At 34.1% G+C, this 25670-nt stretch overlaps 1 protein-coding gene across 2 annotated transcripts in view; it reads left to right on the plus strand.

Moving 5' to 3' along the window:
* Positions 1-338: 338 nt before the first annotated feature.
* The window catches only part of LOC116174704 (MAP/microtubule affinity-regulating kinase 4-like), an 83234-nt gene continuing 57902 nt past the window's right edge, over positions 339-25670 (plus strand). Inside the window, exons 1-3 of one of the 2 annotated variants that reach the window (XM_031492666.1) lie at positions 339-455; positions 3708-3836; positions 19163-19329. In XM_031492666.1, the coding sequence (XP_031348526.1) occupies positions 390-455; positions 3708-3836; positions 19163-19329 (362 nt within the window). In that variant the 5' untranslated portion in view covers positions 339-389. The remainder of the gene's footprint in view (positions 456-3707; positions 3837-19162; positions 19330-25670) is intronic. The other variant, XM_031492668.1, reaches the window with a different exon arrangement.

Raw genomic sequence — 25670 nt, forward strand, 5'->3', positions numbered from 1 at the left:
TTCGGGGTCGCATGTTTTCTACAATATTAGTCAGTTGACCAGTGTCATTGCTTTCGTGAAGTAGTGCGATTAATAAATATTCCTTGGGTAAGTAGGTGTGGTTGTTAACATAGGGATTTTGGACCATACAAAACGAGATTATACAGCGGTTGTGGCACCAAAAAAGAACTGAGCAACATTTTTTCCAAAAAAGCAGCGCACTCGACGGTTTCCGAGGGAATTTTATTTCCAATTTTTCTCCAAACTACGTTTGCGTGTGTTGGTTAATAATCCTATTTTTGATCACTTGATCCTTGATGAGAGGCACGTTGTTACAAATTATCCATTTTCCTTTTAGGTGGGCAATACATAATCTTTTTCATCGATGCATTATTTCGAATTTATTGGAAATGGACGTCATCACCTGTTGGTTACTCTGTCATCTGGCTATTATTCGTCATGCACGTGAAAGTAAGGTATTGATTCATAGCTATGATTTTGGAACAAGTAAATCTATTTTCTATCAATAACGAAATCCACCAGTAGATTAATTAAGGTGTTCGCGAGAAAACTTTAAATGGAATTATACCTGGTGTTTTAAAAAGTTTCGACTTGGAGCTATGGAGCGTAGTGCTTGTCACTCTACCTCCCTGGGTTTGGTTCCAGATACGCCGACCTAAACTAAGTGAGCTTGAGAGCTTTATAAAATGTATTGCAAGTACACTCTTACATTGGGGTGGTAATTTCATTCACACACAACGACATTTGTATCGCATTAACCTTTTTTCTATCTGAAACCCTTCTAGTTAATCCTCTTTATCTTGGCTAAATCAAAAAATTATAAACAGAAAAAACCACTAATCATGATGCAAAAAACAGACTTTTCGTGTATAGCACAAAGAGTTCAAACCGGGTTATACTGTGTAAACTTGTAATTATAATAAATTAATATTTTGGTAACCGTAACCGAGATACTTTAAAACGGTGTCCTTAATAATCAATATTATGTGAAGGGCTGATTTAATTCTAGACAATTTCCCTAAGTGTAAGTAAATAAAAGCGTGATTAATGTAAATATTTTCGTTGATGTATAGTGGCGTCTAAAAGGCGCAACCATAATGATTCTCGAATATTTTCGTCCAGAAGCTAAACATAATTCATTACAAAATTGAACGTGTCAATATTTATCTTGCTTAATATAAATATATGGTTTGGAACTGTACTTTATACGCCGCCACCTCCCCCATTGGAAATGGAAATCTCATTTCGCAATATTATAACACAAAGAAAATAAAAAGAAAACAAATTTAGGGGCGCAAAGGCGGTCATGTCGACGTGTCAAGAATTTTCCGTATAACTTTACCGTATTGACTGGCAAAAGGTTCCGTTTACCGCTGCAATATGTCGAAATGTTCGTTGGAAGGAAAGTACACCGAGTCCCCGGAGATGTGCCGTCGATTTCAAAGAGAACTTCTTGTTGTCAAATTGATCGCTATAAGCGATGTTACAGAACCGCGCTGTGACATGTGGTATTGGGCCTTTTTTTTATTCAATAACTTCTTACTAGTAGACAAACTTTGGACCGAACTTTGCATTAACACGAAATCTTTTACTCAAACGTAGTAGTCTCAGTTGCCATTGATTGCACGTTAAACTTACGTTTAATGTTTTCAGTTTTGAGATTTAAACAAAAATTTTATCTAATTTACAAAAGTCACCTTCTCAAAATCCATTACCTACACCCGTGCGTAATGAAATATAATTATCATGTATGTTTGAAAGTGATAATTATCTACAAATGTCAAAACTGTCAACAGACCCCGTCTTAGGTGTTACCCTATTTTCATTTCAAGATTCAAGAGGGTCCTAGAATCAGTATGGAATGTAATGCGGTTGTAAGTTGTTCTGTGTGCGTTTCACATTTCCTTTTGTTTTGTTGTTCTCTTAAGTCCAACACAATAACCTTCGAAATAATGGTCTTATACTAAATAAAAACTAATAATATTCCCACTTTCTTTTTATATAAATTTTACGACACAGACATTTTGTTTTAATATTTCTTATTACCTCAAAATTGTTTAATTAAGAAAAAATCCTGATTCTAAAAACCGAGGTACAGCGTATTTTTATTTCGTATGTCCTGTAACCCTTCACTCTAGACATACTAATTTGTCGCAATAGTGTAGAGAAACTTATTACTTACAAAATGCAATCTATTTTTTGAACAGAACAAAAATTTCCAGAAATATGTAAATAAAAAAGACGGGCCTCATCCTCAGTTTTGACACTTTAATAGAAAGACCAAATTTCAAAATTTTCTTTTTCAACCACTCTAAATTTTCTCAATTCGTTAGCTATTACTTTCCAAACGTCTAAGTTAATAAAAAAAACCGTCGACCATCCAAAAGACACAGTGAACGACGTCGAAAATGACATTTTTCGGTTTTTGTTGGCATTTGTAAAACTACAGAAAACTTTGAAAGGACAAATTAGTCAGCATAAAATTCTGCATAACTTTGCTTTGTATCTCTTACGGTTTACGAGTGCACGAGTCTCCATAGTGAAAATGAAAAAAACTCAATAATTAATTCATTTTTTTAAATTCTTTTTTGTAGTAAAGCAGTTTTTATTTTTTAATCGGAGAAGGGGGCGTGAGCAATTTTAGATTTCAGAAAGGGGGCGCCATGGGAAGCACTGCTCTATGAGTTTCAACTGTAGACGCTACCTGGTTGAAACGACAACGTGAAATTTTAGCCAAGGAACTTCAAGGAACCACAAAACGGTTGCAATGGCGATTCCTTTTTTTAATTTCGTTTTCGGAATGGCCCCTCTTTTTTTCTTCGTGATTAATCTCCACCTACAGAAATTACGGATTTGACTTCTTTATTTGTTAATTTGTTGGTTTCAATTCCTATCGTTTTTATTGTATATTCTTATTCTACATTGGAAAACAATAAGCTTGCGTGGGAAACGATTTGCTCCAAAAAGCGTGTCGGGAAAAATATTTCCTCCTTAAATAGAAATAGCCCTGTAGTATTATAATTGTATTATCATATTATCCAGAAAATTGTAGACATGTACATTTACATGAAGTAAATACCCTATACCTATCTGCAACTGTTGACGAAATATTCGAGTTGAAGTATTGCAACATAAACCGATTCATAAATTATTTTTTTAAATCTCAAAAATAATTTTAGCAAATGCTGAAAGTGCCCGCCTTTAACAGCTCTGCGGTATCCCAAACGAGCAATAAAATACTGCTGTACATTTTCAACGTCTAGAATTGTTAAATGAAAGTCATTTCGTAACTAAGAGTGCTTCAAAAAACTGCCCGTCTATCGATCCGTGTGCACTAATTTTGTTTAGAAACGTCCGCTGTTTTTGAAAATTGGTACACATGTTCTTAAAGGTATAAGAAAAGACCCTATTCTTTTACAGCTATGTAGATAATCGGGCCAAAAAGTTAAGGTGGAAAAACGATCTTGAGGATCGTTCGGCATTCAGTTGTATCGAATTTTTTCTATTAGCGACCAATGTTCCAAAATTTGGCTTTCGTATTTTACAAAATTTAGAACTTTTCTTCAATTTCATCCTGTACAATTTTGTCGAATATTTTTGCAAAAATTCAACTTTAATGTCAACTTTGGAAATATGAGTGACAGAATCGTGTCTTGCATTAACCTAAAATTCGATGATGACAGTTAACGTGTATTTATCTTTTGCAGGTTGCTGTCAAAATTATCGATATTACGAAGATCAAAGAAGAATACATCCTGAAAAACTTGCATCGAGAAGCGAGAATAATGGCGCAGTTACGACATCCCTGTATTGTCAGCTTGTTTCAAACTATGCAGGTAAGAGCTTCCGCGTCTATTTTATTTGATTTAAGTTTGATGAAGTTTCCAGACTTTGCTATAGGTCCTTCAGCAACTACCTCACTTATCCTTTTATACAGAGACAATATCCATTTTGAAGATAATTACTTGGAAACAAAAAACGATGCATTAGTTAGACGAACGCTGTTAAGTGGATGAGCTGGTGAGATATTTTCAAGTATCAAATTAACGCGTTTGTGCTCAACTGTATCGTTTTATTTTTCGTATACGAATATGCACCCTTTGAATGAGGAGGAATCGAGCTGTAGAGATAAGGGCTGATTTTTTGGCTTTTGTTTCGATTTCATACGCACATGTCGCTAAAGCTTTGATTCGTGAATTCAGATTAATGAAAAGTAAGTAACAATGAGATTTAAAAATCGAGACAAACAATGGCCTTATCAATGATAAAGCGCACAACGTCAATTTTTGATTTAGTCTGTATACGGTTTTTGACACACCTGTCTTTTGGCTGCTGGTCGAAAACAAGCGTGAAATTCAAAATTTCTTTTGAAAATAAGCAACAATAAACAAAGCGTGTTACTCTTTGACGTTTTGGCTTTATCGTGCCATTCGAATTCATTTCATCTACGCGAATTAACGATACTCAATCACATGTTAACATTATGTTCAAAAATGGAGAATGGAACACGTATTTGAATAGATGAAATGTTTCCCAAACGAAAATTTCGACACGGTGAGTGAGGTTTAACTTACTTTCGAAAGTTCATAGATAATGCTTCTCAGTGGAATAGGTAATTCACCACCAACAAATTGATTCTTGTTCTAAATAACGCCTATTCCATTCCCTTCCCTGTTAAGAAAACCATAACGCAGTTGATGAACTAAGTTTCTACTTCTCTGTAATGATAAGAGTTATTCAAGTGAGCAGCCCCGAGCGATTGCTTATTACGCAACGGACTTGACTATTATAATTTCGACGATGCGTATACGGAAACTCGGGAAGTAATAAGCTTCGTTAATGAAGCTCTTCTACCTCCAGCCCTTCCGAAATTCTTGTAAGAACGACGTTACATGAGGCATTTTTACAAAATGGAATCTTTTATGTTTAAATTGGAAGAAATTTAGTTTAGTAGGTCGTTTCATCCATGTCGAAATCGTCTACGTTCCAAGAACTGAATCAGAATTGGGGGAGAAGAATAAAACGTGATTAGGTCTCTAATAAAATACCAGATCTAGCAGTGACCATTAGCGATGCAATAAGGCACAGGGTCGTAAAGAGAGATCAAAGTGCTGAGTAATATTCGGATGGGCCGGCAGCTGGCGCTGATGGGTAGCTATCCCTTTCCTTTTCCCATCTCTCTTACACCCGCAGTGTCCGCGTACCTTCTTCCTCGGTTACAATAAATAAACCCTCTATGTCTCTCCCTTACTACGATTCCTCTCCCTTCTTTCGCGTGTTCCTCTAATCGCGCCCGCACACATCCATCTGATTCTGCGAGTTACGGCTCTTCATAAAATGCGAATATAAACGGTGCGTGTTCTTCTACCCCGTTGAAAGGGAAATGAGAGCATCTGATGCTAAGGGCTTCCCGCAACGTGGGGGTTGAAACGAACAGCTGATGTCCTCAACATCAATATTACAGAAACTCACTCCGCAACACGCACCAGTATGATGCATGGGTAATTATCTTAGATAGATGCTACCGGTGCAACTATAAAGTTTAATCTGTTGGTGTCGAGGGCCACATTTGCCTAAACTAAACTCGACTACATACTACGTATAAAGTGACGATTTGGATACAACTTTTACACGAGTAGGTACATGGAGAAGGGGAGTTTTATTTTATTACTGTTAACGCTCACACCTGCTACAAGTACACTTATTTTGCTTAAAGGTCTACTACGTTTCAATCATCCCTGTTTCTAATTTGCGAAACTTTCCAACTTTTGCGTTAATGGGAAAACCATATATGTATGTAGTGACCCAAAATCCTCTACAAACACCCTAAATGCTATTTTTCAATTTCACGTCATCAATTACCAATATCATTTTATATACAATTCTACTAGTAGGAGTATTTTCTCTTTAAGGAACAATGTGATTTTTTCCTGTTTACCAAGGAATGGGATTCCATATTTTTTATTTTCAACATCATCGACTTTAAAAGCAAATTCACTCCCTCATTCATCAAAACTCAAAGCTTTTTGAACAAAATTGCCCTTTTTTCGAAAAAGGAGGGGTTAGGTTATCAAAATAAGGTTTATTAACAATCTGTTGATTATGTTAATTTTAAACTTCAAAAATTGCTTTTTCCAACTCGTAAGATTGGAATTTTCTAACATTTTCCAACCTATGAGGTTCAAGTATTTAACTTCCTCATAAAAAATTGATGATACATGCACTTTGATACGAGGGCGTAGAACACGGCCACGATGAACTTTTTTACTCATTTACACTTCAGTATACGTCAGTTAACGATAGTCGACAGTTGTATCAATCAATGAGTGTTAATTGATAGTTGTATCTGTCAACATTTGACAGTTGTATCTGTCAATTAGTCTAAGACTAATTGACAGATTCAACTGTCGCACTAGACGGACTAGATGGTGGAACCCTACGATAGCCATTTCCAAAAATTGTCCTGATGATTCTTGCAAATCGACGGACTGTAAAATTTTTTTAGTTAACTAACAAATATAATAATAATAATATAATAATATATGTTTATTTCTCCATATAATAACATGATTTACAATAAAAAAAAAGAAAATTAAACTTGTAAATATATCACATTGAGAAATATTAGGGTTCCCATAGACAACGTCCGTGGTGAGACCTCCCTCATGTATTGCATATTATATACCCGCGAAAAGAGAATTAGAGCCAGTCATTTATAATAAGAAAAACAAACAATATAATAATAAAGAATAAAGCTGAAAAGATTACGGATTACATTTACTAGCAGTCTATAAAATTTGCGAGTAGAGCTGAGAATAAAATAACTTTTAAACTATGATCATAAAATAACTTAAAAATAATTTATCCAAAAAGAAAAGCATATATAAAGCATAAAAAATCATGAGAACTATTTACGAAACCACATAAAAACTAAGCCGCAAAACTAAACAAATCATCCTCAATGTTTTCAGTAGCCAATAATAGTTTTTTAAGTTGCAATAAAAATACATTGAGATTACTTTTGAGTTAATTTTGAACGAGGAACTGTAGCTGGTAAAGTAGGTCTTAGATTATGCTGCTTACCAAAATTGCAAAAGTTATTACTTCTTCTAATATAAAAAAGTCTCAATACCTTGAAAACGTACATATGTCCTAAAAGTAGAATTGTTAACTTTTGAAAAATTGGCCATGAGTGTGTCATTTTACTATTTCTAGTAATTACCCTTATTACGACTTTCTGCAAAACCATTAAAGGGTAAAGAGTGGAAGCATACGTACCTACCGCCAAAAGCAGCACAGCCCGTAACCTAACTTAGAACTCACAACATTTACTGGACAAACTTTCCTTATGAAATAAAACTTACGAAGAACACCAAAAATTTCTTGCTTTAATTTACTAATATGCTCCTTCCAAGATAATTTAGTATTAATGATTAACCCCAGGTATTTAATTTTTTCGGTATTTTCAATTTGCAAACAAGAACAATTTAATTTGTTTGTGCAGTTTAAATTATGAAAGTAACACGGACTTTGGAAGATTAGGTATGTTTTCTTTAAGAGAAACAATTTGGTATTTAGTTTTATCACTCAAAACCATATAATTTTTATTGAACCAGTAGCAAAATAATATAATATAATAAGAAAGGTAACTCTATAATGGCCCCTTGGCACTCTCATAAATAAAGATCATACATTTTGGTCAAATTCTATATTCATATTCTGTAAGCAAAAATTAAAAACTTAAAGAATCGTTCGATGCGACCCGATTTGCAAACTCATTTTTGGTTGTCCCGAACACAAGCCCAAAGTCATGATTTCTGTGAACTATTAATCCGATTTACACGTATTTTTTTAAATGTAGGTCTTCACGAGAGCTTTCCATTCGTCTATTATACAGGGTGTCTTAAATTGAGTAAGATAACATGACTATCAGACTATCTTTGTTACAGATTCGGTTAAATTGAGTTGTGTAGTTTTTGATGCTGATGGATATTTGAATGCGATATTTTGAAAAAAGTAAATCGTTTCCTAGGTAATTGGAAAAAAGTGAAAATCGCCATTTTTAAAAAGTTCAAATATTTTAGAAAAAAAGAGAATTATGGATAACAGTTTCAAATAAAAGTTGCATAATTCAATGGGTGTAGAAAAAATTTTCAAAATGGCGGGTTTTCGAGATATTGACATCAACTTTCTTATTTTAAATGGACGCCATATTGGATTTTTACCTCACTCGATGAGGAAAAAAATTACAAAACCAGTGATACTAAAACACTTAGTACCTATTTCATTTGGGAATCAAACTTGCACTTTTGTGTTGTTTAGATAGGTTTTGATCCGTGTGGTGCACCTTGTGAAATCCATTGTGTCGACTTATATTATAAGGTCCTTGTAGAATTTAAAAAGTACTTGTTTCTATATCCCCATTTCTTTAGCGACAATCGAAATTATTACCCTACAGCCAATCCACAGCAAATCTTCAACTGTTTTAGAGTACCCAATGAAATTATTGACGATGAAAATTTAGAGAGTGAGGTAGCTCAAAACAAAACTACTATGCGATCAAAAATGGGTTGCCTTTGGAAGTTTTGTTTACGTGGGAAATCGTACTTAACTTAAACTTCCAAAGGCGACTCGACCACCACTCATTTTTGATCGCCTGGTATAGTCAATGCGAGTGCACCATGTTAGGGAAGATCAAAGTTAAGCGTTTCGTTTTTTTTTTCAAAGTAGGTAAGTAACAAAGACTACTGTAAGAACGTACCTGCACTAATAAAAAGAAATGTTATTTCCGAATTGCCTGAAATGAAATCAATTAGGTGGTGGATTCTACCTACACTGGATTGGTCAATTATCTCTACACGTTAAACTTAACGTGTACGTAACGTTATTGTGCCTATACCAAATAACGTAAAATAACGTTTTGCACATTAAGTTCTGTACATCACAGGTCTGAATGTCTCGAATTTATATTGTCCATCGAATAGATTATTTTTAATGTACATTAAGGGGCCAGAATAGCTTCTGAAACAAATAATTGTGCATTCTAATGACATCTCTCATTCTTATTTCAAATGCACGTTATAAAATGACGTTCAGAACATATGACAATTATGTTTCTATGGTAACGATCGCGACGGTTGAACCTAAGCTTACTATTTTTGACGTGCTTAAATTAAATTCAGAATTGTCAGAAGCTTTACAATGATTTATATGGCAAAATATGTGAATAATTATGGCCGGACCACCCCTAAATTAAAGTTCTCTCTTAACTTTTGACTAAGGATGATGATTACGTTTAAAAATCATACGAATTGAGAATGAATATGTTGCTTTTCTTATAGCACTTTTAGTCTACAAACAGCTACTGTATAATCTCCCCCATATTCGCAGAAATTCGAGTCTAAACTGTTATTAAAACCTGAAAACAAGCCCCTTTCAGTATAATACCTGATGTGAATTGCCATATTTCATGAACCTGTGCAATCTGGTTGTAATGTCGAATCAAATCCTGTAATTCCATACACGAATTTTGATATATCAGTGCATGTATAAGCATGAAGCAATTGAAGTAAATAAAAAAAATGTGTCATTTTTCCAAGAACACAAAACTTTTGCACATTTTATGGCGTTTTCGTTGGTGGATGACAACGTGAAATGAAAAACTTAATGACTGGGTATATGTTCCTGCGAGTTTCGTATCATTATTAAGATTCTCAGACAATTTCCGTTTGGATAAAATGTTAGTTGGGGCGGCGAATCGTAAACTCGATGGCTCGACCGAGGGAGAAAGGCAGTAGCATTTCATTTTAGACTTGACGGATTTGTTCGAGAAGGCGTCTAAGCAATGGCGTAGACAAATCTGCATTGATCTTTCGTGTGTCAAATAAGCGTGCATTTAAAGTCTTGAAAACGGTTTTGCGCTGGGAACCGCAGAGAGTTGGGAAGATACGAGCCGAGATCGCTTTTATGGAGAGATTAATCAAATTGAGTCAGTAGAAGTAGGAGACTGTCAGCCTGTCACAGCGTATGTAAGGCGATACCCCAGACCCCAGGGACTGGATGTAATCGCATATCCGTGATGGAACTCATCAGTAGAGTGCGTGGGGACTTCAATCCATCCGCGAACGCTCCGCTGCTCCACTGCTTTTTTTGCTCCTGAAACGCATCGCGTGTTTTAATTTGGAATCTTTAGTCCCCTTATTGCGACGCGCACCTCCTATTCCTTCCGTCGACAGTCAATCTACTACGTCATGTCGATCTCCGATGCCTAATTTAAAAGGGCGCGCTACGAGGAAAAGGAGAATGTAAAAATTACTATTTTCCGTTTATAAGAAACTTCTACGATTTATACGTCCTCTCCGCAAAAAAGATTTAGATTGCTTCCAAATTAGTATTCCTATTCTTTTGATGTTCTTAAACACTAATCTTGCTACCGTGGCGAACGATGCCGAATATTGATTCACGCTTATTTCAATTAGGTAAGTAAAGGAAAGCTTGGGTAAATGCGAGACGAGATAGTTTAGAAAATTATTTAATGAGGAGGCGCGGCAAGCATACAGCTTTAGTAAAATTTAAGGGTAGCGAGTTGCCTCTTTCTTTACAATTGTGTTGTTATACTTCGAGGTAAACAGGCCTTCGATGCCGTAGCAAAACTTTTATAAAGTTTTAAATAAAGGGAAGGTTATTTAAACATTCACTCTAACTTTCAGAAAGAAGGGAAGCGAGGTTCCTACCTTGATCGTTCAAGTATACGCCAACAACTCAAATTTGAAATGAGGATTCCTTTTTGTCGACGATAGAGGAAAGGTGGGTACCTACATGAAATATATAAGCATTATTACATTTGCCTTTTTGCTGACGCATGAAGATTTTTTATATGAATAATATAAAGCTTTTCCATATTAAATATGTCCGTTATCGACTTTCAAGCTCAAAAGGTAGATAGGCTATTGTCGACAAGGTATGTGGGACCAAAGTAAGTGCGCTCATATGAAAGTAGCTTTTATTCGTCCTATTTTTGAAATATCCGAATCATCTGCAATACTCAAATCCTATAGTGGAATGAAATTTCATTGTGTCCTGCTACGTGTAGGTAATGTATTACACTTTACACATTCTCTGGTCCTTTTTTAGAATATTTGTGGATGTTACTACTCCTCAGCAGCCAATTTCCATTTCAATTCGTTCTAGGGCGTACCGGCATAGAGTAAACGTTATTCTCTAGAGCTAGGGCCACCATCAATACGTTTTAAATACTTCATCCCAAAATTTCTGGTTTTGTGGATGATATACAGCATATAATAGTTGTACCTATATATACAAAAGCAAAACGCAATTTTTATGGCGTAAGACGTTAAAATACCCCACCGTTTAATACCAAAGTTGTTTGGCTTATAGTCCAGGAAACGAAACTTAAAGTAGTATTAAACCTGGCAATTTTTTCAAAATGTATCGATTTGCTTGAAAATCTATATTATGCCAATGGGCGCTCTTCATTTTTTAGGGGTGAAAACTACCCCTTTTTGCCAAAAAGCCATAAAACTACATATTATAGCTTAATGTGAGTAAAATTTGGTTCAGATGAGTTAAGTAATGATTGTCAGAGGCTTTGGAACATTGTTTCAGAGTATTTCAACCCATGAAAATCAACCCTTATTGTGGTTTAATAAGAAAAAGTATTTACCCTCAAAAAGTTAATAATCTATTATTGACAACAGTTGTTCAGTGTGCATTTCGGAAAAAGTAGGGTATTCAACCTCCTGATAGATGGTACATCAAACTGTGATATACTCGTAAACATTAAACAGTTCATAGAGAAACAGTATTTGTGTATTTTCTGTACGACAACACTGAGAAAAAAAGATGGTCAAGTTAACCATAATCATGTTAAAACTACCATGAATTATGGTAAAAAAAGGGGACAGCATAACATGTGTGTTACAATTACAATATAGCTCGGGTAAAGGAATTATAGTAGATTTAACAATTAAAAGTTTAGTTAACACGAAGTTGTCTGATAAAATTTACCATACATATAGCACACGATTGTATTTAAGTCTTGTAAATACTACAATAGCGCATGTGGTATTAACTTGACACCATCTTGTTGACATTACGAAATATCAAGCAGAATTAACCCACTCCGATTATCACATTTACTATATACTGGCGGGGAGTTTGGTTGATTTTGCATTACTGAAAAGTAAAATTAACTTTCCATTTGTATGGTCAGTGATCCGCTTTTAGTGAATTTTACCAGGTACTGTGAAATCAACATGATATTTTAATGAGTTGAACTCGACGTGTCATGCAAAATTTACCATACATTTTGATTGATTACCAAGGATCTAGTAGAATTACCCTTTAGGAATCATGTCAAGTTTACTACGAGTTGACAGCCATATATAGTTGAGCCTGCATTGTTTATAAAGTAAAATTGCCTTTCCATATTTTTCATATTATCTTCGGATTTTTGTAGCCTTTGCAGTCCAATAGCGTTATACCTACCCTTTCATTTGGCGGTGCATGTTAGCGAATGTACCATACTTCCCAGTTGATATTACGATTATAAAAGATGAATTTCAGAATAACACATTCATATAATATTAGGTCAGGTGTTAGGTAGATATATACATTTTTTGCCAAAGAATCAATTTGAACACATTTAACTAAAACTTCCATTCAAAAAAATGTATGTAAATTACGTTATGTAGAATTTTAGTTATACTGCCTGCAACGTCTGCAACGTAAAAAGGAATCGTAAAATAAAAGCACTAAAAAAACCTAAAAAGGAAAATTTAATTTTATAATAAATATTATACTTTTTACAAAAACAAAATATAATTACTAATAATACATTTAAATTATTAAACATTCCTACTGCATACTACTTACGCAGGAGTTAGTTAGATAATCGTTAAGGTCATGGTCTCCAATTGTCCAGAATATAAGCAGATCTAGGTCATCAAACGTGTTTTGTGAGTCTAGGTACCTCAAAACGATAAGACTGAAACTGAAAGAAAGAATTTGAAAAACTTATAATAAATAATAGAAGTTGTGGTGAGCAATTTATTGAAGGCGCGCAGTGTTTTGCAAACAAACGTATATAATACCATTGATATGATCCGAAATATTTTACACATTGACAGATGTTTACAGGGTTTATCCTTAGGTATTAAAGGCGCAAGAACGCTTGACATAAGGTCACAAGGCATATTTGATTTATTGTAAAATGAACCTTTTTATTTTATCGATTTCTACGGTTTTGAAAAACGGAAAATTATGAGTAATAGCATGAACAGATTCAGTATTTTTTTCTCTAAAAAAAACTTATTTAGACTTTTGCTGTAAAATAATTAGGGGAGCTAGTAATTGACTATAAAGAAATTACCATTGAAATCCCTATGCTGCGTCGCGCTAGGCACCACCCGGTATACATTCATACCTCCCAAAGCTACGTAACATTTAATTTTTTATAAGTACTTACCGTTGTTATCGGATGATGCGCAGGAGTAGACATATACAGAAACCAATCACTCACTGTATGACTAATGACCATCGCTTATCAAGGAGAAATATGAAATATATTTGAAATATGTAACTATAAATTGGTCAATTTCCCCGTTATAGTAAAGAAGCACCAGCACAAGAACTCCAAAGAGACGTTTGATCATTGAAACCGTTGTTGAGATTTGATTACTGCGACACTGTGCGCGTTCTGATCAGTAAGAAAACACAATGCGTACTTAGCTATCCTTTACCCTGCACAAGTTGATTTTACCAGACTTTATTTGAAATTAACAAGACTTTTTATTGAATATACTTTGATTTAACTATATTTCGTCTGGTAAAATCCACATTAACATAATATAAGTCTGTATAACATAACTTTGTGTAAAATACACACACCCATGGCGTTAAATTAACAATTCATTTTTAACAGATTGTTAGATTTAACTATACGTCATCTGGTAGAATTCACATTAACATTTAAGTATTCTTAACTTAACTCTGTGTAATTTACATACACAAATTGGGTTAAATTAACAATTTGCTCGAGGTAGATCTACTAGATTTAAGTAAATTGATTGTCTGGTACATTTAACAATGGTAAATTGTTAACTTCACCAGCATTTAAGTTGTATCAACCAAATATCGTTCTACAATATTACCAATGTTGTTTCAAATAATTGATTAGCTAACATGACGTAAGTTTCGTGCGATTTTTACAATACTTTAGAAAAAAGAACCAGATGTAATTTAACCAGCATCTTGTAAATTACTTTTTTTCTCAGTGAAAAATTAAGTAATAATAATACCTACGCTTTTATTCCCCCTATGTTTGTATATAACAAATATATTATCACTTTTAGCTTGAATTATTTCAAAATTAAGTCTTCTAAACTGGTCACACTTCTAGAATGTACTAATAATACGTAATTAGAGAACACTGGAAAAGGGGAAGGACTTATTTTAATTAATACCTTGAGATCGGAGTGCATGCCATATGAGGTCATGGGGTACTTTGTCAACAGTGTTGGGTAAGACCCTTTATTTCTGGATCTAGATACAGATCCAGAATCTAGATACATTTAAAAATCAGGATCTAGATTCAGGTCAAAGATCAACACGGAAAAAAGGATCTAGATCAAGATCCTCCCAAAATGATCTAGATCCTTTATGGATCCTTCAAAGGTAAATTTGATTTACATTGGTGGATTTGTGGTTTGATTCATTATTCTAAATACCGTAAAGATGGTGCAGCCATGTTTGCACTTTTCGGTATTACAATAAGATTTTTTTTAGTAATATCGTTTTTTTTTATTGTTAACATTAGTTTTAAAATGTTATTAATAATACGATTTAGATATTAGCAATCTGCACCATTAAATGGCAAAACATACAAATAAATGGACAGAAAATTTTATTAAATATCTAACACTAATTATAATTACAATTAACACATGCATGCTTATAAGTAAAATTTATTTAAATGCATTCTTAAGTCTAAACATGTGTTCTCATTTCGTTCTCTTTTAAAATCAATAGCGTTTCAAATATTTCGTCTCTTAATCTATTTCTACGAGAAGTTAAAATTTGCCCGCCTACACTAAATATTCTGACTATGGGTGCAGGAGAAGGCCGCACACAATTATATTTAAAAAAACATTGTTTTACAGCGGGATAGTATGTATTATCTGCATCATTAAAATATTCATTGCACTGTACAGAAGTTGTGGTTTCGGTGTGGGTACTACTCATTTGTAAAAAATCATCATCAGAAGAAATTTCATCCCCAGTGGCCACAGGATTTGCGTGGCTTTCGATTTCACGTTCATCTTCTTGCGTCTCTAGCTCTTCTATTGCACTATTTACCTAACGCATTTTTGCAGATATCAACCTCATTTTTAAAAGGAGTAATATCGAACCATTTTAATTTAAATTTTGGATTTGAAATTGTGGTCAACAAATATGGTCGGCTTGCAACATTTTTATGTTCATTATATTACAAAAACGTTTTTGAAGGCCATTTAGTAAACATTCCTGTAATTTTGAGCAGAATTTTAAATTTGTCATAGCTTCCAGTGATGCTTTAATTTTAAAAAGTGTTGGTAAAACAGATCCTAAGTGACAAGATTTTTCGTTTTGTAAAATATCTATACCAAGTGCTAATGGTTTTGTTACAAAAATATGTTCTTTTAAAAACATTAAATTGGATTGTCGAAACTCTTTTTTTAACACTTGACAACGCTCATTTAATTTTAATTCAACGCTAATTAGTTTTATACATGCATCATGCATAGAATTTCAACGAGTTGGACAAGGAACTTCCAATTTAATGTAATTTAAAATGCTTTAGTGGATCGACTTACTAGAATCCTCAAAGAGAAAACTTTTTGGAAAACTAAATCGTGAATTTCTTTGTATTTTCTGCGGCAGCTAGCGCATCCACAGTAATAATAAGGCTGAGGGTATGTGACCGACATTTAAAATGTTGGGGTAAAAGCTCGTACGAGGTATCATTATCAAAGTCTGGTAATGGTTCAACATCTACGTCATTTTGATTCTGTAGCTCTGTTAGTTCATTGCATTTGTATTGGTCGCTACTCAAAGAAGAGGCAAATACGTTAAACGCTTTACTAAAGTTACTTCAATTGTCTGTTATGGTCCCTGAAATATTATGAATCTCTAAATTATATTCATTATGAATTTGGCTGATCGTTTCTGCAATTTTATCAAATGTGTGTGAAAATTTAAACCGCCACAGCTCAATACAAAAGATTTACGTCAATATAATGGGCAGTCATACCAAGATAACTTTTGTTATTACTTCTCCCAACATCTGCTGTTGTACAGACGTATTTGGCTTTCTTCCCTTACATTACCAACTACTGCGGACTTTCGTTCTTCCATTTGATGTTTTAGAATTTTCCGGTCGCAAGGTTTTTCCCGGATAGTCCTTCTACTAGTCGAACAAAGGCTGGCTTTTCAACAGTGCATAATATGGGTCTCATTTTTTCACCTATGTAATCCAATATTAGTGTATTAACCTGCAGAACTAACACATAGTATAATTAGTCGATCTATTCTGACAAAGAATATGTTCAGATTAAGATGAATTTTTGTTGTTGAATTTTTGAAAACACAGGTCGTCTTTACTCACAAAATCCTTGGCAATGGTTTGTGTTACTTGAAAAATACTGCAGGTCTTATTGGTCTCACTTGTAGGTAGTAAGATTTTCGATCTTCATTCTCTAAGTAGACTTAGTGTTCTTCTCTGCTTCGAATTTCGTGAAAGTTGAAGGAGGCTTTCTCTAACGAAATCAGAATATAACGATTTAGATTAAAATTAACAAAATACCAATACAAAATATTAAAGAAAAAATAATAAAAGTTAGTGTTGATAAGAAAAGAAGTGCTAGTCCAGGCTATATAATATTTTTTGACAAAAAAAATTAGTTACCGGTGCAAACCGGGTTATTCATGCAGGTGAAATGATTAGAAATTGGGGAAAAATAATTAAAACAGCTGAATTTTTCCGCTGGTGAAATCCAGGGGGTTGAACGGAGTGGAAAGTGGTACTTTGCAATTTGTGGCAAAATTATTAATTTTACGCGAAAATGTTCAATATAAAAGTTATAGAGAATAACGTTGAATGATCGTGTCAAAAACCGTGTATATTTTAAATCCGATTTTCCAGTTTTTGGCGATTTTCTCGAAGTTTCTCTGTAGAAATAATATTTTTTTATTTTGTTTATTAAAACATAAGTCTTCCCTAAAATTTTGCTATCCCGCGCAACTGTGTACGATGAAAAAAAATAGATTTTTCATCCCCTTGAAAAAGAGGTGGTTTTTTCAGAAATTATGAGATCTCGGAAACGGTTCAACTTTACGGTCCAAAAAAAAATTGTCTCCTTTTTTATAATAAAACAAACTATGATTCCTCCAAATTTCAAACCCCTACGACTTTTTTAACTGATCTCAAAAATTAGAAAATCCTAGAAAAATTCAATGTAAAAACAACATTTCCAACACAAAACACTTTGAGTACATGACGGAGCAATACTGAAGTAATTATTATCTATTATTCACGATCTCGTAATTGGATATTTAAAAAGAATTTTTCGAAAGATGACCCAATAATACAGTCCATTTGTGCTCAAACGGGCATCTAGCGGGAAAGTTGTGGGGTAGTTTTGATTTCTTTGATTCTACATGTTTTTTGGGGTGCTGAATCCGAATCTGAGGTTTGCCAACAAAATTTCATGACGCAACATTGAAAAAAATACAAAAGAAGTTGAAAAAGATTTTTTTTGGCAGTTTTGTGCTTACAACTTGAAAACTATCAACTTTTCGAAAATAACCTTCCTATTCAAAATGAAAGTACTTAAAATTTCATACAGACCCCACTATTTAGTTTTTTTCCTCGATGAACCGTTCGGGCTCGAGCGCCAGTTGAAAATTCGCGTATGTCGGCTGTATCAGCAAATACTCATCATTTATTATTATTTTATTATTATTCTGTGCAAATATAAATCCGTACTTTTCATTGTCTACCGGTCTCCTCAAAAGATTTTATAACTGTTCCGTCTGGTATAAAACTCTCCCACTCCTTCACAGATGAGCCAAGGCCCATTACGTCCCCGTGTACCTACGTTTGCAGTCTCGAGGCCCTCCTCCCATACACAACACATACATACACAAGCGCACAAAGTTACACAGATGGACGGACGGACAGTCCAAAATCATGAACTCGCTTTTTGTCGCTGGTTAACATGTAAACAGAAAAGAAATAAATCGGGTTCAGTTGTTAGCAGACAAATTTAAGCTGGGGTAACCTGCGTTACCCCACTCCGAGGAGTACGTGATTTTTCAAAACACCGGAGCAAGAGGGATAATGCCGTTGAATAGGAAATCAATATACCCCTTTTTCCATTTGAATTTTTGGAATTAATAATGACCACAACGCCACTTTCCCAAATTCATCAATAATTATCCAAACATGCTACCGTAGGGTTTTGTGATTTCTTTATCTGGTTCGGAAGAGAGTGGGAATAATTTTAGATAGCACAGTATAAGTATTATATATTATAAATAATATAATAATAATATGATATACTGTTGTTCGTTAGAAATTTTTCATACAATTCTGGACTACAATAAACACCTTGAACGTTATGAAAATGAGAAAAAAACCACCCTTACATATAAAATTCAAATAATAGTAGGTAAATGCAAGGAATTCACTTATTGACAACGCTTAATATTAATTTAGGGTTTTAGTGCGAAAAAGCTATGTTTTGTGGAGACAGCCGAAATACGCCAATTTTCAACTGGCGCTTGAGCCCGAACGGTTTATCGAGGAAAAAAACTAAATAGTGGAATCTGTAGGAAATTTTATGTACTTTAATTTTGAATAGGAAGGTTATTTTCGAAAAGTTGATAGTTTTCCAGTTGTAAGCACAAAACTACCAAAAAATATCTTTTTCAACTTCTCTTGTATTTTTTTCAATGTTGCGTCATGAAATTTTGTTAGCAAACCTCAGATTCGAATTCAGCACCCCAAAAAACATATACAATCAAAGAAATCAAAACTACCCCACAACTTTCCTGGTAAAAATACAATTTAACTGGATTACAAGTAGATATTTTATTGTTTCAGAACGACAACATTTACTACCTCGTGACGGAACTAATCGGCGGAGGAGACCTTTGCACTTTCATTAAATCCCAAAAGTATGGAAAGCTGGACGAAAGGAATACGAGGGTGTACGCGCGTCAATTAATTTCGGCGCTGGCTCACATGCACAGCCTGGGGGTCGTTCATCGGTAAGTCTTTTCACCACTATCGTCTATATATAACAAATGTAACGACAATGTAGAGGAAAAACTGATTACAAAGTAATATGAGTGTTAATTGGAAAAGTTCCCAATTAAAAGTTTCAATGTTGTCAAGAAGGAGAAAGGTCTTAAATCAGTTAGGTACAAGTTAAAAAGTTCTCTACGAGAAATAAATTTATATTCGCTTGACAAACGCTGCAAGCACCCAATATTGCCTCTATCTATCGCCCATTTTTATATCTATATTGGTCAAACTTGTATTTAATAATCTAATTAATACTTTTTGGAAATTATTATCCTTCATATTTGTGATTATCCTCTTATTCGCGAACGTATTATCAGAATATTTTCAAGAAAACTGAAAGCTCTTACTGCATTATGGCACATTCTGAATACTATCAGGATAGAATTAGCGGAAATCGTTTATTTCATTTACTGGACATTTTGTCTTAGTACCGAACAGGCGTTAAACTGTCGACCATTTTGATACATCACTTACGGTATTTTGGCATTTAAGTACCTATGCATTTTTTGACACTATTATAAACAGAGTGGACTTTAGAAACTGTCCGGACAACCAGACAACCGGCCACGAATATAATAGCAAATGCGCTAAAAATAATGCACTAAATCAGTTAAAGTTACTACTGTACCTTTGCCTATCTTTGACCGAAAAGATTAAACTGAAATGTTGGTACTGAATTCATGAGATTTCGGACGGAAAAGGAACTAAGAAATTGAGAAAATGCGTCTTGTTTATATTTATATTGGGTGCCCATTATGTATGGAATATGGTATATATCTCGGTAAATATCGAATCTATACAAAAATTTTCTATATGAAAGTTTTATTTCCAATAAAGGCAGCATTCATTGTTTTTATTTCAGAAAACAAATGAATAACGGAAAACAATTGAATTTTTTTAAATAACGAGGGAAATGTGCACTGCCATTTAAAAAATATCAATATTGTTATCGTTACTCATTACTTTTCTGAAATAAAAACAACTGAATGCTATTTTATTATGGGAAATAAAATGCTAAACAACTTTCAAACAGAAAAATGTTGTATACATTCGATATTAACCGAGATATATACTACATTCCGTACATAATGGGCACCCTGTATATTACATATATTGACCATTGGTAATGGAAGTATTTTAAAATTCGTGCTGGGGAAAACTGAGTCAACTTTCCATATTTGTCTCTCGCAGTGCGCATGTTCTGCAACCAATTGCTGGAAATTCAATTTCTCCCCACTGAATTTTTGAAAAATGTGAAACAGAAAACAACCCCCTTATTCTCGATTCAGAGCGAACCAAAGGCGGATGCGCACTGAATTGAAGATGAGTAGTAAAGATTTAGGTGTACCCCGTGCTGGTTTTCTGCTTCAAATTTTTTTAAATCTCAGGTTCTTCTAAGAGCGACACGCCTTTGAGTTGAAACAGAAAACAACCTCTATTTGAGATTGAGGGCAAATCATCGTTATAAATTAACGACGATAAGTAAGGATTTAATTCAATCTCCTTCGTGTTTGTTTTTTAAAAGCATTCAATTGTTGAAAGCTCAGTTTGAATTTGAAGGACGAGTTCGTTATGAACTCAACGATGATGCACAAAGATTTAAGTCGAACTCTCCCTGTTTTCTGCTTCAAATTAAAATTTCACATTTTTTTAATAGTCCCGTTGTAACGAGAGCATTTATATGCGACTCTTTCCTTTGAAGTATGTAGGAACAATTTCTAAGGTTGAAAAGAGTTATGGTTTCAGAAACATTCCACCACACAAATATTACTTAATTATGTATGACCGGGAGTAGTAATTTCCGCTAGTTACGGAAGTTGAAAATTTATTGAAAAAATTAAGTGTTCTTTTTGGTAAAAGCGCCCAAAATATACGTTTCGGATATCTTTGTGCTAAAAGTGTAAAATTTTGCCGAAATTTGTGTTCTAATTAAGAAATTATCAAAATTAAATTTAAAGAAAAGTTCGGGTTTCGGGTAGCGTAATTGAGACTGAATCTTATAAAACGTGACGGGTCACAAACATTCAGTACGCACTAGAAAAAGAACAATTATTGAAGAATGAAGAATAACCCCAACAAATTCAAGATAGGATAATATAAACTCATAATATTCGCGAAGGAACATTTTTTCCGTTAATCAAAAATAAGTTTGTATCATTTTCCCAAGGAACCTTTTGAAAAAAAAAATCAGTAGGATTGTCTGTGCTATTTGGACTGTATTCAATAAATTTTGCGCTCGTAAGAAGTTCCTGGCAGTAATAAGAAAACCCCAACCATTCATTATCCTCAAAATTTTCCCCCCCAAGTCACCAATTTCACAGCGATGAAGTTTTCTTACATTAATTCACGTGATTTCATTTCATACTAGCCGAAATATACTCGATTTCGACTCCATGAAATAGGAAAGCCCATTTCAACGTTAGCATCTTCTTATCCATTATCTTTATATTTAATTAAACAACACAATTAAAGATTTTATTACGGACTTTATTGTATTTAGAACTAAACATTATAAATACACAGAAAGGATATTTTGAATAAACAAAATATATTACGGAATTTTTGCTTTTTGCTTTTTGGATTTGGAGTAATGCAAAAAGAAGACATTTGCTCAAAATACGGGTTTCTTAAAAGAATTCATCACTCTATAAGCCTTTGAGGCGTCAGTTTTGATTTGAGGTTGTTAGTTGGTGTAACTTGCAATGGAAAGCTTGAATAAATTATAGGTATCGCAGTTGCTTCCCTAGTATAGGGATAATATTTTTCACTTTCCTTTTCCATTAAATGTTTCTCCAAATGAGATGGTGATCAGTGCATACCTGCTGAAAGCAATCGTCGCGTATTATAAAATCAAAATGATGACGCCATTTAAAGTATGGATTAGATTTCCGGCTCTCATATATTGGCGATATGTTTGTCGGTTTTTGATATTTATGGCGCTATATTCTTGGCATTCTCACAAAGTGAAATTCGCTGCAAATACATATAAAATTTTTATTGGTTTTCCATGTCGGTAGATTAGAATGATCAATTGCCCACCGAGGATTGTACTTTTGTTTATTTGCATAATCTGCAATTTTAGTGTAAATTCCGACCGCTGCCCTTTCTTTTTTTGTCGAAACATATTGGCGCTTTTGCTCTGATGACCGATATTTCTAACAAAGGAGAAATCTCATCTTGTTTTCCGCTAACGTATCATAAATACCGAATAGGTTAGACATGGTGATATGAAAATGTTTCATGAATGTATAAACGCCGGAGTACGAACTGAAATATCTGCCAACTTATTTGAGTTTCTTTATAGGAAGTAAAATTACGATCCACTTGCTGTATTTTATGAAGCAACATAATCTTAGAAACAAAGTGAATAAAATGACACAGCTGCATACGTCGTTTAAACAACTAATCAAACTTTTTCCTTCTAGGACAATTTTCAAAGTAGAGCACGTTCTTTTGTCTAAACCGTATCAGTTCGACAGTGGTATAAAATGGATCCATAAATAAACTAAAAACCCGTATTAAACTGCAGCTGGTGCAATAGCGGCGACCATCCAAAAGTTTGAAACGTCGCGTTGCTACAACGAGAGTGGATGATAACACACACCTTCCACTAACCATAGTGTACACTTAAACTTTTCAGAACAGTCATAAAGTTAGAGACTTGCAGGAAAACCTTGCCACTTCCTATTCTCGGCACGTTTGTTTTTGCAAAAATAAGCGAAATCAATTTATATATCTCACATATTAAGGTTTAAACTTATTTCAGAACGCCTTCCGCTAACTTATCTTATTTATTCACTTTCAAGGGCGACTCACCCCTATTTGTTTGCAAACGCGTTATAACTTAAGATCCTGTTTCCTTTAGGAAAACGGAAACGGTTGCGCGAGTAGATAAAATGAAATGCAAAGCTGCACTTCAGTATTGCTCCCGATCGTAAAGTGTTGCACAAAAACTCTGAAGAATTGCAAAGCTGCATAAAAATGCAGTATCCGCGCCTCGAATGCGATTCAGACACCATCCTGGATATGTTTATTGTTCCAATCGCGCTGCCCGACTGACTTCCGTACTTTTCTTCTGATTAAATGATACATCAACGGCTTTAAGACGTAAAAGTTTAGCATATCGTAAACTGCAAGCGCCGACAACTTTTCCAAATATTTCGACGAACGTCCGTTCCGAAAGGAAATCCATTGAGACCACGATTGCAGGTTCATTTTTCATGTCGAGGGTTGAAACTGAATTTTGTAAAAGTCCTCAATAAATGTCCCATTTGTACTTCTTAGTCCGATTCGTCCATTTGTCATTGTTGCAAAATTCGTTTATAATGCTAAACTTTCTATTTACAAAATGAAATATAAAGTTTTCGTTTACACCCTTAAACATATCGATTTTGCTTCGCCGAAATTTCTTTGATTAATGAAAGAATTTCTGCACGAATAATTTTAGGCATTTCTCATTCTCAGCGTTATGTTAAAGATATGATTAAGTAAACTGCTATAATTCTTTTGATGCTTTATCAGATGTTTCCTCGTAATTTACTGCTGATCCTAGAATACAAAAATCAAATCCTATAATGCAAGTGCAAATGCCGATTATATACTCTTATATGAGAGTGAACGGCATAAGCCGCTATTCGCTCTGGGTTCGGGAAAAGCAAGAGAGACAATCCCGTAGTCTAATCGTCAAAAACGCTAATGAGGTTTGAGGAGTGAAGAACTGAATAGGCTGATCTAAATCAATTAACAAAGTGTTAGTACAGACTGATATAAAGTCAAAATCAACTTTTTCAGTGAGTAATTAGTTTTAAATAGGTACCGCTTCCGTTACCACGACCCGACTCTCCTGTGTCACAGGACATCTCGTCAAAAAAACGGACCTCTGGCAACATTTGCGAAATTAGTGTTCCTCAAGTTCCAATCGTTTTCGCGTTTAAAATTCTTAAATTCACCGTACGAGAAATGTAGACGCTGCCGCACCTTTACTAGCTGGATTAAGTTGACGCCCCTGAATCGACACCCCAATTTCTTTCGTTCCGAAGAAAATCAAAATTTTCCTTTAGGATCGTAAAAACATGACACTAATACCGTAATTGTGTGCGCTCTAAATACTAAGATTTTGTGCGCCTTTCATTTCGGAGGAATTCAAAACTTTTAAAAGGGGTCGCAGCACCCCTCACACAGTTGGAGCGACTCGAAACCTATATCTTATTTTTGTGCCTATTTTTTGCTGATTTGTGCGCCAATCCTCAAGGCTTGTGCGCCTTCCATTTGGGAAAAAGTCAAAATTTTCCGTTATAATAATAATAATACATATTGATGAGCTCAGGCATAGAGGAAATTCTATGGCTCAGGCTAAGAATCGGAAAGGGTTCGCCAAATAGGCGGTCTACCACCCCTCCTATAACTATAACAACAACATAATAATGTATAAAATAGCAACAAATTAAAGTGTATACACGATGTCCATTTTTCGGTTGCCACTATGGGGATCTCGCTTATCTTAAGAGATAGAAACTTGGTTGAATTAGGGCAAAGTTGCGAATTTTCGGGCTGAATAATAATCTAAAAATCAATTTATAATATCTTCAATAGTTTTGAAAATATGGCAAAAAATCGAAAATTTCTGATTTTCATTTTTAACTTTTTCATGGTCAACTAATTGTACTATACATTTCTAATTAACACATTATTGCGACACTTTTTAATGGAGATTTCGAATATGGCATCCCGTTTTTAATAACTTTCAAGATAACGGAGAAACACGTGGCAACTTTAGTTTTTTTTATGGGCGCCGTTTTTTATTTTGACATTTTGAGATTAGGCCTTTTTTTCTCTTTACAACGATATATTACACATGGTGGTTCAGTATCACATTTTTTCTAAAAATACAATTTTCATTTTCTGCGAAGAGTGCTATGCAAAAACAAAACGTTCTTTTGTTGTGAACAAAATGTTGACTTGTTTCAAGCAGTGTCATTTACGTTTGTGCTAGTTTTATTGCTAAAATATTATTTATTCTCATTCATTTTGTTCTAATTTGAATTATAATTTTCTTGCAAAACGAAGGTTCAATTCTGTTCATATGAAAATCGAATTTTCTCAACACATCTAGTTCCCTGATGCCTACGCTGCAACCGGACATATGCATCAAACTGTCAAACTTTTGTTCACAATAAAAGAACGTTTTGTTTTTCCAAAGCACTCTTCCCAAAAAATTAAAAATTGTATTTTAGGAAAAATGTGATACTGAACCACCATGTGTGATATATCGTCGTAAAGAGAAAAAAAGACGTAATCTTAAAAT

This window comes from Photinus pyralis, unplaced genomic scaffold (genome assembly GCF_008802855.1).
Source record: "Photinus pyralis isolate 1611_PpyrPB1 unplaced genomic scaffold, Ppyr1.3 Ppyr1.4_LG6, whole genome shotgun sequence".
NCBI lineage: Eukaryota > Metazoa > Arthropoda > Insecta > Coleoptera > Lampyridae > Photinus > Photinus pyralis.